The sequence below is a fragment of the Terrapene carolina genome, unplaced genomic scaffold (assembly GCF_002925995.2).
Source record: "Terrapene carolina triunguis isolate 2854851 unplaced genomic scaffold, T_m_triunguis-2.0 Scaffold67, whole genome shotgun sequence".
NCBI classification, from domain to species: domain Eukaryota; kingdom Metazoa; phylum Chordata; order Testudines; family Emydidae; genus Terrapene; species Terrapene triunguis.
The window spans coordinates 40,476,583-40,492,613 of NW_020664418.1; the positions used below are offsets into that span (position 1 = coordinate 40,476,583).

Genomic DNA, 16,031 nt, shown 5'->3' on the forward strand with positions numbered 1-16,031 from the left:
ACAGGTCTCTTCACTCGAGGAGCAATGGGGTAACTTTTTGGAATGCAAAAGAGCAGGGCAGGTTCCTTCCCAGTTGCCTTTCTTGGTGTTTCCTTTCTTTTCCGTCCCTTGTGTGCCTCCGAGACTTGGCGTCCGTCGCTTTGTACCTCCTGTGCCGGACACGTGAAATCTGAACGTGATCGTGAACCTGCAATGAGAAAACTGCTGAGCGGGGAGCTTGTTTCCTGTGTGTTTGTGCAGCACCTACAAATAACAGTAGCGTGAGCAGGGGTGTGTAATTGGGGAGGGGTGAGTGATCTTGGGGCAGTGTCATGGAGCAGATCACTGTTCGGATCCAGTTGCCACTGATAGATAACGGTCACTTCAGCTAGCTGTTTCCAGTCGGCAAGCTTGTGTCACGCAGAAAAGCCAAGGGGCCTTTCTGAGTTTCAGAAGCATTCAGCCCTAAAACGTGTGATCCAGATCCTTCCATCCCTCTTCATCAGTAATAATATTAACTCTCAGTTCTATGACCGACAGGTCCCAGTCAGGATCAAGACCCCATTCTGCTAGGTGTTGTACAAGCCAAGGTGCCAGGTTCCTTGCCCCAAGCAGTATCTCTCTGTGTCTGTTTTATACCTAGATTGCTACTCAGTGGGGATACCCTGGGGTTGACTTTAGCCCTCTGGGTCTTTAACCCTTTGTGTGTCTCTCCCTCCATTGGAATCACTGATGTGTGGCTTTGCTGTTGCAGGTAAACTGGATATCACCCCCGATGACCCTCGGTGGATCGGCGCGTGGTGGGCAGGCTTCTTGCTGTGTGGTGCCTTACTTTTCTTCTCGTCCCTCTTGATGTTTGGATTCCCGCAGTCCCTGTCCCCCACGGTGGAGCACGTGGTGGAGAGCGAGCAAGCCATGCTCCCTGAACGGGACTACGAGAGGCCCAAGCCAAGCAATGGGGTCCTGAGGCACTCGCTCGAAGGGGAGGACAGTGCCTCCTGCCTCCAGCAGCTGAGAGGTGACAAACTTATTGCGTTTCTACAGCAGGTTCATTGTTGGTTAGATTCACAATTTGGCTCTGATTTTGGCTACCCCACCTGCCTCCTCTCCACCCCCCCCCCCCAAAAAGAACCCTGTTGGAATTTCTCTCCCTCACTTTTACTTATCCCTGATAGTGCACTCATTTTAATGGGAGGCATTGTTCCACTTGAAAGACTTTGGTTTAAGCTACAAGATGGGGCAATCCAGAGTAAGCCATTGGGGTTCATCAAAAATGGGGCTAAGGAAGGGAGGGGGGAGAATGGAGGGAATAAAACAGTGGATGACAGAAGTTCTCCAAGACACTTGAGTTTCTACTCTCCAGAACCTCACCGTCTTGTAGCTTGGCTCTGCCTGCGGCTCACACAGTGGGGATAGGCAGAAAGCAAGTATGGCTGATTCAAAGCGGTTTGGAGCTGCCTTTTGATGGAGCCATGGCAGGGCCAACAGAATCCCATGCTCCTGAGTGTAAAACAGCAAACGCTGGGCACCGACAGAGCAAAATACAAGAATGCAGAATAGGTTTAGGAGGGAACCTTTAGAAAGGGCAAGGCCAGAGAACAGTCTAGAGTATCAACAGAACCCTTGCTAGGGCATAAAACAGCCAACACGTGTCAGAATAGAATAACCTGGGCCAGATCCTCAGCTGGTGGAAATCAGAATAGCTCCAAGGAGGTCAAGTGACACCAGCTGAGGTGTGTTTATGTGTGTGTGTGTGTGTGTGTGTACACCATGGACATGTGTAGTATTACAGAATTCTTTAGGTGAGAGGGCAGCTCTACTAAGGTATCTGGTCACCTCCCACTCGCTGTCATCACAGCAGAGAGTTGGTTTCCTTATCCCTTAAAGCTTCCTGATAAACAAGGGCCAAACCATGTAATCCTGTGCAACCCTTACCGACTTCATTGGGGTGTGCGTGGTGCGAATGAGGGGAGGGGAGTAAGGATACTTGGCCGGATTTTGAATAGAGAACGCTTTGAGTAATGGATGTTGTTTCTCCTTAGGAGAAGGTCAGTTGTGATCAGAAAATTTCAAAAATTTGAACAAAAAGGGGGGGGGGGGGGAATTCAAAAATTTGCTGTCATCCAGTCCTTCAAGCTGCAAGGATTTGGAAATGGAATATTCCATGGGTGGAGATTGGCTGTTCAACCAGCCAGTCCCTTCTGCCAGTGGACACGTTTGTTCCATCCATCCAGATAATTTCCATGGCTGTCAGCACTATAGCATCTGAATGTCCGTATTTGGATCTGAGCATTGTATTTACATGACAGACGGCAGAGGTTCAGACCAATTGGGTCATTGCTCAATTTCAGACACCGGTGTATTGTAACATGTAACACAATTTACCTGCTGCACCAAGTGGAAGGAATTCTGCTCAAGCGTGGTGTGGACCAGACTGCGTTATTGAGTTATTTGTTGAATTACTGCCTTGCAGCATAGGTACTGTGTATGCTGTAGGGGCCTATGCATCACCCAGTTACACCAGATAGTGTTTGTATCCCTAGAAATGCACTCCAGAAGAGGGCGATGTTCTGATTGGTTAGTACTACAATAGAAAGCAGACAGGGACAAACCATTCCACTGAAGTCGATAGGCTCAGACCAGGAAGAAATCTGTCTGTGTGTACACTTCTGTATGTTTGAGAGGAGACACTTCTTGCAAACAACGGCAAAGTATAATTAGGGGTGTTTGGAAGGAAATACTACATACCTTCAAATGCCATTGAAACTTTTTGTTTCAGAAGATGGAGGAAGTAAACCGCAAGACAGCCATTTTAGACTTGATTCTGACTAACAGGGAGGAATTGGTTGCGAATCTGAAGATTGAAGGCAACTTAACTGACAGAGATCATGAAATGATAGGTGTCAAGATTCTAAGAAAGGGAAAGAGAGAGCAGCAGAATAAAGATAACAGACTTCAAAAAAGCAGACATTAACGATCTCAGAGAACTGGTAGGTAAGGTCCCACGGGAAAAAAATGTGAGGGAAAAACAAGTTCAAGAGAGCTGGCAGTTTCTCAGAGACAATATTAAAGGCACAGCAGCAAACTGTCCTGATGCAAAGGAAAGCTCGGAAGAATAGTAAGAGGCCAATATTTGCTCCATGAGCAGCTCTTTAATTACCTGAAAATCAAAAAAGAATCGTACAAAAAGTGCAAACATGGACAAATTGCTAAGGATGAGTACAAAAGAAGAGTGCAGGCATGTAGAGACAAAATCAAAAAGACCAAGTGAAAAAATGAGTTATACAGAGCCAGGGGCATAAAAGGCAACAAGAGAAATACAAAGGAAAGTTCCCTACTTAGCAAAGAAGGAGAGCTAGTTACAGACAACATCAAGAAGGCAAAGGTGTTTAATGCCTATTTTGCTTCAGTCTTCACTACAAAGGTAAATTATGACCAGATACGTAACACAATTAATATGAACAAGAAAGGGGAAGGAACACAAGCCAAAATAGGGAAAGAACAGCTTAAAGGATATTTAAATAAGTTAGAATTATTTGAGTTGCCAGGGACTGATGAAATTCATTCTAGGGTACTTGAGGAACTAGCTGAAACTAGCTATTAGTGATTATCTTTGAGAACTCAGGGAAGGCAGGTGAGGACCCAGATGACTGGAGAAGGGCAAAGGTAGCATATATATTTAAAATGGGGAAAAAAGAGGACCCAAGGAATTATAGACCAATCAGACTAACTTGGATATCTGGAAAGATACTTTTCAGAGTAGCAGCCCTGTGTTAGTCTGTATCCGCCAAAAGAACAGGAGTACTTGTGGCACCTTAGAGACTAACAAATTTATTTGAGCATAAGCTTTCGTGGGCTACAGCCCACTTCATCGGATGCATAGAATAGAACATATAGTGAGGAGATATATATACATACAGAGAACATGAAAAGGTGAGAGTTGCCCAACCAACACTAAGAGGCTAATTAATTAAGATGAGCTGTTGTCAGCAGGAGAAAAAAAACGTTTGTAGTGATAATCAAGATAGCCCATTTAAGACAGTTTGACAAGAAGCTGTGAGGATACTTAACATGGGGGAAATAGATTCAATGTGTGTAAAGGCTCAGCCATTCCCAGTCTCTATTTAAATGATTAAGCAATCAGTTTGTAAGCACCTTGAGGACAATAGGGTTATAAAGAATAGCCATCATGGATTGGTCATGAACACCAAACCAACCTAATTTCCTTCTTTGACATGGTTATTGGCTTAGTGGATGGGGGGGAGGGGGAGGAAATATAGATGGACTGTATCATGATTGTAGTAAGCTTTTGACACAGTCCCACATGACATTCTCATAAGGAAACTAGGGAAATGAAATTACTGTAAGGTGAGTGCAAAACTGTTGAAAAAACATATTCAAATAGGACTTTGCTGTCACACTGGGAGGATGAATCTAGTGGGTTCTCTTGGATCTAGTCAATATTTTCATTAATGACTTGGATAATGGAGTGGCGAGTATGCTCATAACATTTGCTGATGACACCAAGCTAGGAGGGTTGCAAGCACTGTGGAGGACAGAATTAGAATTGAAAACGACCTGGACAAATTGGAGAATGGGTCTGAAATCATAAAATGAAATTCAAGAAAGACAGGTGCAAAGTACTACACTTAGGAAGGAAAAATCAAATGTACAACTACAAAATGGGGAACAACTGTCTAGATGGTGGTACTGCTGAAAAGAATGGGGAGGTAGTGGATCAAAACTTGAATATGAGTCAACAATGTGATGCAGTTAATACAAAGGCTAATATCATTCTAAGGTATATTAGGAAGAGTGTCATATGTAAGACATGGGAAGTAATTATCCTGCTTTACTTGGCAGGTGAGGCCTGTGTCCAATTCTGGGTGCCACATTTTAAGAGAGATATAGACAAATTGGAGAGAGTACAGCAGAAAGCAACAAAAAACTAGAAGGTTTAGAAAAAACGATCTCAGGAAATGTTTGGAAAAAAACCCTGGGCATGTTTAGTCTTGAGAAAAGAAGACTGAGGAGGGACCTAATAACAGTCTTCAAATATGTTAAGGGCTGGTATAAAGAGAATGGTGATCAATTGTTCTCCATGTTCACTAACAGTAGGACTAGAAGCAATCGGCTTATTCTGCAGCAAGGGAGATTTAGGTTAGATATTAAGAAAAACTTTCTAACTATAAGCACCGGAATAGACTCCAAGGGCGGCTGTGGATTTCCCATCATTGGAGATTTTTAAGAACAGATTGGGCAAACTCCTGTCACGGGTAGTCTAGGCCGGGTACACTTGGTCCTGTCACAGTGCAGGGGGCTGGATTAGATGACCTCTTGAAGTCCCTTCCAGCCCTATATTTCTATGATTCTGTGAAATCCATTGGACTAGAATTACTTTTGGGAGTGTTAGGCAGTTGGCATTTATTTTGTTGAAAAATAAGTGCCATCCCTTCTAAGTAGGGGCCATTGGTATATCTGGGCTAGCGTGTGTGTGCGTTTGTGTCTTCGGGTGCATGGGGTTGTGGTATTTATGTATTTGTGCAGCTGAGTCGGGGAGGACGGGCGTGTATTCATAGATTCATAGGTTCTAGGACTGGAAGGGACCTTGAGAGGTCATCGAGTCCAGTCCCCTGCCCGCATGGCAGGACCAAATACTGTCTAGACCATGTGTGTCTGATTGCATGGGGTAGTGTGTGTGGATTTGTGTGAATGTGCATCTCTGCGCTCAGGGAGGTTGCGGGTGTGTGTGTATTTGTGTAATATATCTTTGGGTAGGTTTGGGGGTTGTTTGTGAATATGCAGGTGTATATATGTGTCCGGTTGCATGGGGTTCTGTGTGCATATTTTGTAGGGAGGTTGTGTGTGTGTTTTTGTGCATGTGCATTTCTGTCGCTGGATGGGGTTTTGTATGTGTTGTCTCTCTCCCGAGGGGCTTGTGTGTTTGTTGTGTGGACAAATGTTGTCTGTCTGGGGGAGTTGTGTGTGTATGTTGTACACAAAGGATGAATTTCAGGGTTCAATGGAAGCTTCTTTCATATGCTTTTCTCCAGTCCGTTCCATACCTTGCACCCTTAAGAAGTGAGTGAACACTGAGGAGCCATGTTACTTTGAGATAGATGTTTCCAGCAGTGTGCTTCACACCAGACACCAGCATGCTTTAGTCAGGGGTGTGGAAGGAAGGTCTGCGGCCTGACAAGCTTTGTTGGGAGGCCGTAAGATGTAGGAGTCAGCTGAAACTTCTGGTTCTCTACCAATCTTAGCGCACAGAAGGGCTGTGACTCTCATATAAAAGCAAGCAGCTCAAAGCCTTGGAAATGCCTTTCACATCTCTGCCAAGGTCTAAACGGGAGGGAGGGGCCAACCTGTCTGAGGCAGCGGCATCTCGCCCCAGGGGTATTTTCATGCTGGGATGAGATGCACCCTTCAGAGGAGTTTAAAACCGGAAACGAAAGCTGTGCCTTTGCACAACAGAAGGAGAAGTGGCAATCAAAGGCAGCAGAATTACCTCGCCGTCACACTGCCTCCACAGCCGCTCCTAGCACAGCTTTCTCCAGTCTCTGATGATGGAACAGCATCACCTCTGAGCAGGCCTCAAGGAAGGAAACAGTGATGGCCCCTCCCACCCCTCCAACTTCAATGGGAGCTGTGCCATCTGGTTTAACCAGCGGTTCTGGGCAGGTGATAAGAGGATGACCAAGAACTGCAGGAGGCTCATCTGGTTCCAGAGCTAACTAGGTTAATTGTCCCACGTCTTCTGAGAGGAAGCAATTGGTCATTACTTGTGTGGGTTGTACCTGTTCCCTGAAGAACCTAGCACTGGCTGAGGTACTCGGGTCATGTCATTTGACGCCTTAACTTATATATTTGAGCCATGGTTCCAGAAGTAAAAAACTCAAAATTACGCTTCATCATCAAATCCCATTTCTTGAACGGAGCTGTGCCCTGGCCAGCCTAGGGGAGTGACCCAGGAACTCTGCTCCCACTCACAAGGTGGGAAGGATGAAACTCTATGTAATGGACTATTAGAGGTTACCCTGGGGTTCTGGTTCTAGTGGGAAAGAATTTACATCCTGGGAGGGCCACAGAGTGGATTCCTACATGGGTTTCTATCTATCTATGGTCCTTCTATGGCCCCCCCTTACTGCAGTGTCTGAACATCTCATAGTCTCTATCCTTACAGCTCTGCTCTGAGGTAGGGCAATGGTGTTCTGCCCATTTTGTTGGTAGGGAACTGAGAGATTTAAGTGACTTGCCCAAGGTCAGTCAGGAAGTCTGGGGTGGAACAGGGAACTGAACACTGGTTAACAAGCACTTAATCACTGGCCCATCCTTCTTTCCCCCAGTTTGGAGTATTCTAGATCAATCCAGGTGGTGGCTTAACACTGTTGCACCTGAGAATGGGATACTACACTCTCTGACTTCTTTTGTGTCATTAAACGTGAATGTATTTTAGCGTGCAGGAAAGGGAAGAGTTAACAGCACAGGTTTACAGCAGGGAAAGGATAGGCAGATGCTGCCCAGGGTTTCCCTGGCATCTCTGCCAGTGCACGTTATTATTCCTGATCTGGAGTGCCCCTTGCTAGTCCAATCCTCAGCTCCCCAGATACAGCTCTATGAATGCACCTCCCTTCTGACCTGCAGCATCCCTTGACCCTTGCTAGTCTAGTGCTTGGCACTCCGATCAGCTTTGCTGATGCACCTTCAGTCCTGATCTTCCCCTCTAACCCTGCTATTCTAACTCTGGGACAGTGTACAACTCTGCCACTGTACCTCAATCCTCACCTGTGCCCCCAGCTGATCTGGGCCTGAGATTGCCACCTAGCTCTACCATTGCAAGTGAATGACAACTGGCAGCGCCTTCTGCAAATAACCAACAGTCCCCTATATATGAGCTTTTGTCTGCACAGAACAGCTGCCCTGTTCCCTTGCCCAGTGCCATCCTCACAGCTTTCCTTGCTGTGCTTCTGGATACCTGAGTGTGACAGCTGCCAAATTCCCTTGTTCCGCCTCCCAGGAAACTGCCTTGGGAACAGAAAGCTGCTGGCTGGCAAGAGGCTCCCAGATCCCGCAGGTGGGTTCCAGGCAATTAAAGGGCTGTACGCCACAGTGGGACATAATAGTAATAACGGTAATTAACAGTTAGCATGCACAGTGGTTTTCAGCTTCAAAGCACTAACTGATCATTAGTGAAAACTTTCAGATGCCTTGGTGAGCGGGGGCTGGATGAGAGCCTGTACTCAACTAACAGCCTGTGTATCCCACCTGCAGCAGTGGTGGGGGTGTGCTCTCTCTGGGACGGTTCCTTGCACTTTGCCCCTTGCGATCACTTCTTAGCCCATGGATAGCGTGATTCGCTCCATCCTTCTCTCCTGTCAATGCCCTTTCCATCCTTCCCCAGCTAGCGCTAGCGTTCTGCTACATTTTTCTTAATTAGGTGCTGTGCCTTTCAGCCCTAATGTTGTTGTGAGAAGTTGGTGATTGGAGAGACCTTGCTCTGCAGGCTAAATGGGAGATTGGTTTTCATCCTGCAATTTGTCTTCCTAGATGTACTCTCACCTAGCACGTTTCCTCTTGCATTTGTCTGTCTGGGCTCGATGGTAATGCAAAGGGAAGGATCCCCCAAATCAGAGGTATTCTTGGGCATAACCGATCACATTCTGGGCCATACTCTCTTCTCACTTACGCTGATGTAAAACAGTTGTGTCAATGAAGTTCCTCTGGGATTCACCCTGGAGTAAATTAGAACAGAGTTTAGCACTCGGAGTCTGCATGTCTTGCTTCTGCTGAGCATAATCTGTTGAATAACATTTTCATTCCATCCCACTCTCCAGCTTCTCTGCTTGAACTATTATGCCCTTAGGGTTGTTTCGGAGCAGCAGCATCAGAGATGAATCAGGTTGGGTCTGATCATGTGGGGTGAGGAACACCTACAACTTCCACAGGCTGCTCGTCTGTTTAAAGAGGGGTGTGATACTGGAAGAGAGTTAAAAGCTGCTGTAGGTATTGAGAGTAGAAGCTTTTGGGGGCAAAGAATGTCTCTTCCTATATGTTTGTACAGCACCTAGCACAATGGGGCTCTGATCTCAATTGGGCTCTACTGTAATATAAATAATATGTACTCCCTAAAAATCCATTTAAAAGTCAATGGGAATCTTTCCAATTAATTTCACTGGCAATGAATCAGACACTAAGGGCCAAAGCCTAGTCCCACTGAACTCAGTGGGAGTTTTGCTATTGACTTTAATGGGATTAGATTGGTTTTTTAACCTCCTTGTCATTTTCTGGAATGGGAGATAGGGGAGTTGCAGTGTATGTGTTAGAATCAGAGCCTGATCCCTTAATCCTGCAGCCAAGTTATAATCCTTGGTTTACCACTTTGCATTCTGGTACCATGGAAATGGTGCCACAGATTTGATCATTCTGTCTAGACATGGAAAAGCCTCCAAAGGTTTGGGTGCTTATGGGGATGTGAACCAATTTGGTCTGGCAATTGCACCACGATCGAGCTCTCTTGTAAGAGTCCCAGAACCGCCTGGTTTTGGCTGGGTCAAAGATGCCATGAGATGAACTTTTCTTATGCCCTGGTATTTCTGCTTCCTGCCCTGGTTATCCCAGGATGCCCCAATATTGAGGTCTTACAGTTATGCTGCCCTTATACTGACACTATAGGATCGTTCAAGATTTAATGCTTGGTGCTATTCTGATATTTGATAAATGTGAAGCATGGTCTGGTGGTTAAAGCACAGGACTGGGGGCAAGGGCTCTTGGCTCCAGCTCCGACACTGCCTCTCTGTGTGGCTCTGGACAAGTTACTTCACCGGGTGGTCCCCGTCTATAAAAAAAAAAAAAAGAAAGAAACAATAACGACCTGCCTCCCAGGCCTGGATTATGTGGTTGGTTGGTTGTAAAGTGTTTTGAGATCCTCGTGCGGAAGGCACTGTAACATTACAAAGCTCAATTACGAATTAAACTCTCTGGCTTGCACATAAAAGCGGTCCAGAGGATTTGGGTTCATAGATTCCAAAGCCAGAAGGAACCACTGTGATCATCTCATCTGCTCTCCTGTATAACACAGGCCATAGAACTTCCCCAAAATAATTCCAGGAGCAGAGCTTTTAGGAAAACATCCAACCTCAATTTAAGAATGGTCAGTGATGGAGAATCCTGACCTTAGGGAAATTGTTCCTGAGCTAATTACCCTCACTGTCAAAAATGTGTGCCTTATCTCTAGTCTGAATTTGTCTAGCTTCAACTTCCAGCCATTGGATTGTGTTGTATCTTTCTAGGCTAGATTGAAGAGCCTGTTATTAAATACTTGTTCTCCCTGTAGGTACTTATAGACTGTGACCAAGTCATCCCTGAACCTTCTCTTTGTAAAGCTAAATAGCATAATTCCCTTTCATTCCTAGATGCCTTCGAAACCCCCCGCCAAATATCTTTGTTAAAGTAGCAAGGAAGATTCTGGGTGACAAATGGATTCATGGTTTAGAATGATCCCCCTTAGTATGCCCCAACATGAAAGTCCCTCTGTAAAGGTGAACGGGGGGTTATGGCCTAAAACTCTTCTAATGAGCATCTGATTACTATTATTCATCAGTTTATTCCGTGTGCATCCCCAGTGTTTGATGCTCCTGCCCCAAGAAGCTTACAGTTGCGGGGGAGGGATAGCTCAGTGGTTTGAGCATTGGCCTGCTAAACTCAGGGTTGTGAGTTCAATCCTTGAGGGGGCCATTTAGGGATCTGGGGCAAAAATCTGTCTGGGGATTGGTCCTGCTTTGAGCAGGGGGTTAGACTAGATGACCTCCTGAGGTCCCTTCCAACCCTGATATTCTAAGAAGACAAACATCAAACACAGTTAAAGCCCCTAACATACCAGAGGTCTGATTCTAAGAGGGGCTAAGCACCCTGAAACTCCCATGATTTAGCATCACCCAGGAAGAGCTCAGCACCTTGCAGGATCCGGCTCCAGGCCATCACATGGTAAAGATACTTAATGTCTCAGCAGCCTGTTAGAAGGAATGTTGAGAAATCCTAATATTTCAGCTGTTCAGTAGGCTGGGAAGGCAACCCTGATGGGCTCTGTGGATTAAGAGGAGAAGGTTAGATCTTGTGGCACCAGGACTGGGAGGGCATTCTAGGCATAAGGAAGCAGCATGGATGGAGCTGGAGGGGGGAGAAGAGGACAGAGGGAGTCTGAAGTGGAAAAGGGGGCAGTGGGAACAGTCTCCAGACCTGTTAACTAGACATAGTTCCTCAGCACAAAAGTGCAAGTGATGCAGCGTGGCCCCAAGTCACGTTCCTAGTTGCTTGCTGTAGCTCTTTGAACTAGGTAGGGGCATGTCAAAGAAGGCTTTGATGCTTCTCATCCGTGTAGCAGAGTTCCTGGTGACTTGAGCTTTTGTCTGCGCATCACCTCTATCTGCACATTCTTTCCTCACCATTCTCAAGTCCAGCATCTGCATGTCACTCACTATGATTAATTCACAAGGGCTCACAGACCTCATGTTTCAGGGCATAATAAACTGATCAGCAGCTGGGGTCAGGAAGAGAATCTGTCTCCATGAGGTGGTATTGCACAGTTGGCTAGGTATGTTTATAGGGGTGAGGGAGGTTTGCATCTTCCTCTGAAGAATCAAATAAAGCCCACTGCCAGAGGCAGGATAATAGACCAGAAGGACCAGCGATCTTTTTCATAGTACACGGCAATGTAAGAATATTTGTAGCTGCTTCGAGCCCATATCTCTTACAAGAAACCCATTTGACATGGTGTCATCTGATTTCTTCATGCCCTTTGTGATATTAATTTTACTCAAGGCCTTGTACAGTTTGGTATATTAAAGTAAATTTCATTATCTTTGATGTCTTTCTGCTTCTTCCATCTTCTCTTTTTTATGAGCTGTCTCTTTCCATGAGATGTTTTCTTCATCTTCTTTGCCTCCTTTTCTTCCCTTACCCTGCAGCCAGGTTGATATTTTGCCTGTGTCTCCTATTCGGATACAAGATGTGTACTGCTTGGGATTGGGTCTTAGGCTCACATCTAATTTTACCCTCTTCTCATTGCACTCTTGTAGGAAGACTGGGCTATTAAACCCCTTTCCCCCAATGCTTTCAATGTTCCTGTCTTTACTGTAAATTGAAAACACATCTCCGTAAGATGTGCCCACTGGAAAAAGGGGCCCCAATGATAATAGTGTCCCAAACAATTCATTTCAAACACTGATGCAATTATTGTCGTTTGTTGTTTCTGGAGAATAGCTAAACCTGGAATAAGGAGGTTATCCCCCTGTATTTTCCACTGGTTAGATGCAAATGAAAGCTACTCACTGGAAATAAAGTCTTGCCAATGACTTTGAGGGCCTTAATGTCAGAAGGGTCAGGCTCCCATAATGCCACCACAACTAGAGCCAGGGCTGCTCAGTACCTCTGAGAATCAGCCCCCTTGTGGTTGATTCTGGAAGGAGTATAGAATATGATAGAAGTGAAGTCAAGGGGGCAGAGATGTTAAGAAAAGGAAGGGGAGGGGTCTGAGGGAAGCGAATGGCTGAAAGTGGAAAGCTCTGTTCTGTTAAGAGTTTGAATTAAATGTTTCACAGTGAGGCGAAACTCAGGCATTTATGACTGTGCTGGAGATCAAAGACACAGATATTGCAACGACGGCAAAAATCTCTCTCGTGACATCTATTTCCACAGTATCGGCACGTGGTGATAGCGGTAGGGACATGAACTGATGAGTTACTCCCTTCGAGTATCCCCGTGTGATTCTTCCTTCACAGCATCTGCTCTGGCTGATAGATTCTCTTCTGAGACTCTCAGTCTATTTTGCATGCAACAAACCCCTCCTCCCTGGCTATCAGTAGGAGTTGAAACTAAGGCCTGTAACTCCAAAGTACAACTGTCCACCATGTGAGCTAAACAACTCAGTGCTCATTCAGCAAAGCCCTTAAGCATGTGCTTAAGTCCCAGTAAAGTTGACCAGTCTTGACCACGTGTTTAAAGTTAAGCACATACTTAAGTGCTTTTCTTAATCAAGGCCTTAGCTGGGAGCAGTAGCAGGTGGCTTCCACTGTGGGTCAGCTACAGAGTAGTACACGGACACACTTAGCCAGCTTTACACATGGATTAGCCCTTCTCCATCAAGCTGCTCACTCGTGCACCCTACTCTAGACAGCCACAAGCACAACATTTGTTCCTCCCTCCCGGTAGGGGATTTCAAACTCCATGCCAACTTTTAATTTCATTCCCAAACGTATTTCACCCCAGGCAGTGATGCACCTTAGCCAGCAGCAGATGGCAAACTGAGCAAATGGCAGAGCTGTGATGAAAGGAGATCTATTTCTATGGAAAGCTTTCAATTTATTTTTCTTTCCTGTGCAAAATTAAAGGAAATGATGTGGACCTTACTGATGAGAAGACATAGGCTGCACGATATCTGTCCTCTTCCCTTTTGAACTATTTCTATTTTATGTTACAGTAACTCCTACTGATATTAATCCCTATTGTATCAGGCACGGTATATACCAACAATAATAGGCAGTACCTACTGCAAAGAGCGCATGGCCTAACTAGACAAAGGGTGGGATGGGCAACAGGCACAGAGAAGTGGAGTGATTTGCCGAACATCAGACAATGAGTCAGTGGTGGTGCTGGGAATAAACCAAGGTCTCCTGCCTCTCCATCCAGTCCCCTATCTAGTGATCAGACTGCCTCTGATGTACAAGATAATTGATATTGCTTGATAATCTTGGCCCTCTCTAAGCCAGTACAGTGTAAGATAAAGCCTTCACCCTTGGTCCTGCAAGGTATCTTTGGCACTGGCCATGTAGAGTATCTAAATGACTCTCTGAGATATATTTTTCCATCACTTTAAAAGGTATCCTGCTGTTGTTGTAAAAAAAAACTATCCGATTGTTTTGTGTCTTTGCCTTTGAGCTGGAGCAAACCAGCATCTTAAGGAATCCATTGGTATTTTACTAATTGAACTCCAGAGGCACAATAGGTGGTAACATATTAAATATGACTCTCTGAGCTCAGCTTTGTTTTCTTCCTCCAAGTTCTGCTAAGAGGACAAATTCAGTAGATGGCCACCAAAGGACTGAATGAGACGGCAGGGTGGCCACTGGGAACTGATGTGAGACTGAATTTTTTTTTCTGTTTATCTGAAAAATGCTGTCTCCACCGAACAGTCATTATGTCCAGTAAATCCTCAGGAAGCCAGGATTTTGTGCAGCATGGAAAACCGTTGTGATGAAAGGGACTTGAAACTGAAATAGCCCTTTGCGAAGGGCCAGATTGAGCTAATTATAGTCTCCCCAATGGAGCCCAAGCAGAGTGTTAACAAAGACCCTGCATTTGCCCAGTGCTATTAAACTTTGCAAAAAGAAGGAAAAACCTGCGAGAAAACAGAGGTGTGCACTGGAGAAATCAGTTGGCTGCCAGAGCCTAATACACAGAGCAGAATGAGGGGGGAAAATATTTTAAAATGCAAACAAGGCCCATTGACGCTTCACCAGCACTTCAGAGAGAGAATTTTTAAATTAAATGATTTTCACATTTAATTCAGGGAGAAATTAGTCACCAGGTATTAAGATAAAGCAAGGCTCTCGCCTGTATTAGGATTCCATCCTATTCAAGCTGTCTTATCTCTGGAATAATTAGAATGCTCGCTGAAGTAGAAAATGTGCTATCTGATTCATTAGCCAGATTTCCCTTTGTACGGTAATTGCTCCCCAACTCATGTTTGGCTTATTGGAAATAGAGAAACAGGGCCAAGGGGATCTCAGGCCTTCATGGGTAAAGAGGGAGGGGCCAGGGGATTATGGGGATGGAGTGAGCATATTTAACCACTCAGTGTGTGCATTGCAGTTTAGTACAAGGTTCCCAGTCAGTGAATTTGGTGGGGTGTGTCCGGGAGGGTGGAGCCCAGTTCATCACAGTTATCAAGTCTCTGCTGCGAGTTTGTGTGTGTGTGTGTGTGTGTGTGAGAGAGAGAGAGATTCTCCATACTACAGAAAAAAGTGAAAGCAGCTAAAATCGACCTCTGCCTATGACTGAAGTTTGCAAAATAAATAAAAAAGGAAGAAAAAAAGTTCAAGGTGTATTTTGACCCGAGCACCTGTGACACACACTGGCTAATGCGGGAACTGGATGGAATAATGATGGACAAGAAAGAAGGCAGATGGAGGTATAGAGAAGGAAACGGGGAATCAGAGGGCACTCTTAATATTTTTTCCCCACAGAAGAAATGAAAGAATCATAGAAATGTAGGACTGGAATGGACTTTGTTAGGTCATCTAGTCCACTCCCCTGCAGTGAGGCAGGACTAAGTATTATCTAGATCATCCCTGACAGGTGTTTGTCTACCCTATTCTTAAAAACCAGCAATGACGGAGATTCCACAACCTCCCTAGGTAATTTGTTCCAGTGCTTAACCACCCTGACAGTTAGGAAGTTTTTCCTAATGTCTAACCTCAATCTCCCTTACTGCAATTTAAGCCCATTGCTTCTTGTCCTGTCCTCAGTGGTTAAGGAAAACAATTTATCACCCTCCTCTTTGTAACAACTTTTACGTACTTGAACACTGTTACCATGTCCTGTCTCCGTCTTTTCTTCTCCAGACTAAACAAACCCATTTTTTTCAATCTTTCCTGATAGGTCATGTTTTCTAGACCTTTAATCATTTTTGTTGCTCTCTCCTGGACTTTCTCCAGTTTGTCCACTTCTTTTGCCAAGTGTGGTGCCCAGAACTGGACACAACACTCCAGTTGAGGCCTAATCAGTGCTGAGGAGAGTGGAAGAATTACTTCTTGTGTCTTGCTTACAACATTCCTGTTATTACATCCACAGTGATGTTTGCTGCTTTTTTTTTTCCCAGTAGTGTTACACCGCTGACTCATATTTACTGTGTGACCCACTATAACTCCCAGATCCCTTTCTTCAGTATTCTTTCTCCTTCTGGCTCCGCAGCGGCTGCCTCTGCCTGATCTCTGCACCTTTCGGGCTCCGTGCCCATGGCCAAACAGTGAGGGGATGGGGACTTGGACTGCACCACT

At 45.2% G+C, this 16,031-nt stretch overlaps 1 protein-coding gene across 1 annotated transcript in view; it reads left to right on the forward strand.

The window, feature by feature from the left end:
- Positions 1–739: 739 nt before the first annotated feature.
- Positions 740–16,031, forward strand: part of LOC112119020 (solute carrier organic anion transporter family member 3A1) — a 40,516-nt gene continuing 25,224 nt past the window's right edge. The window contains exon 1 of the mRNA XM_024217544.3: positions 740–997. Within this exon, the coding sequence (XP_024073312.1) occupies positions 832–997 (166 nt within the window). The 5' untranslated portion in view covers positions 740–831. The remainder of the gene's footprint in view (positions 998–16,031) is intronic.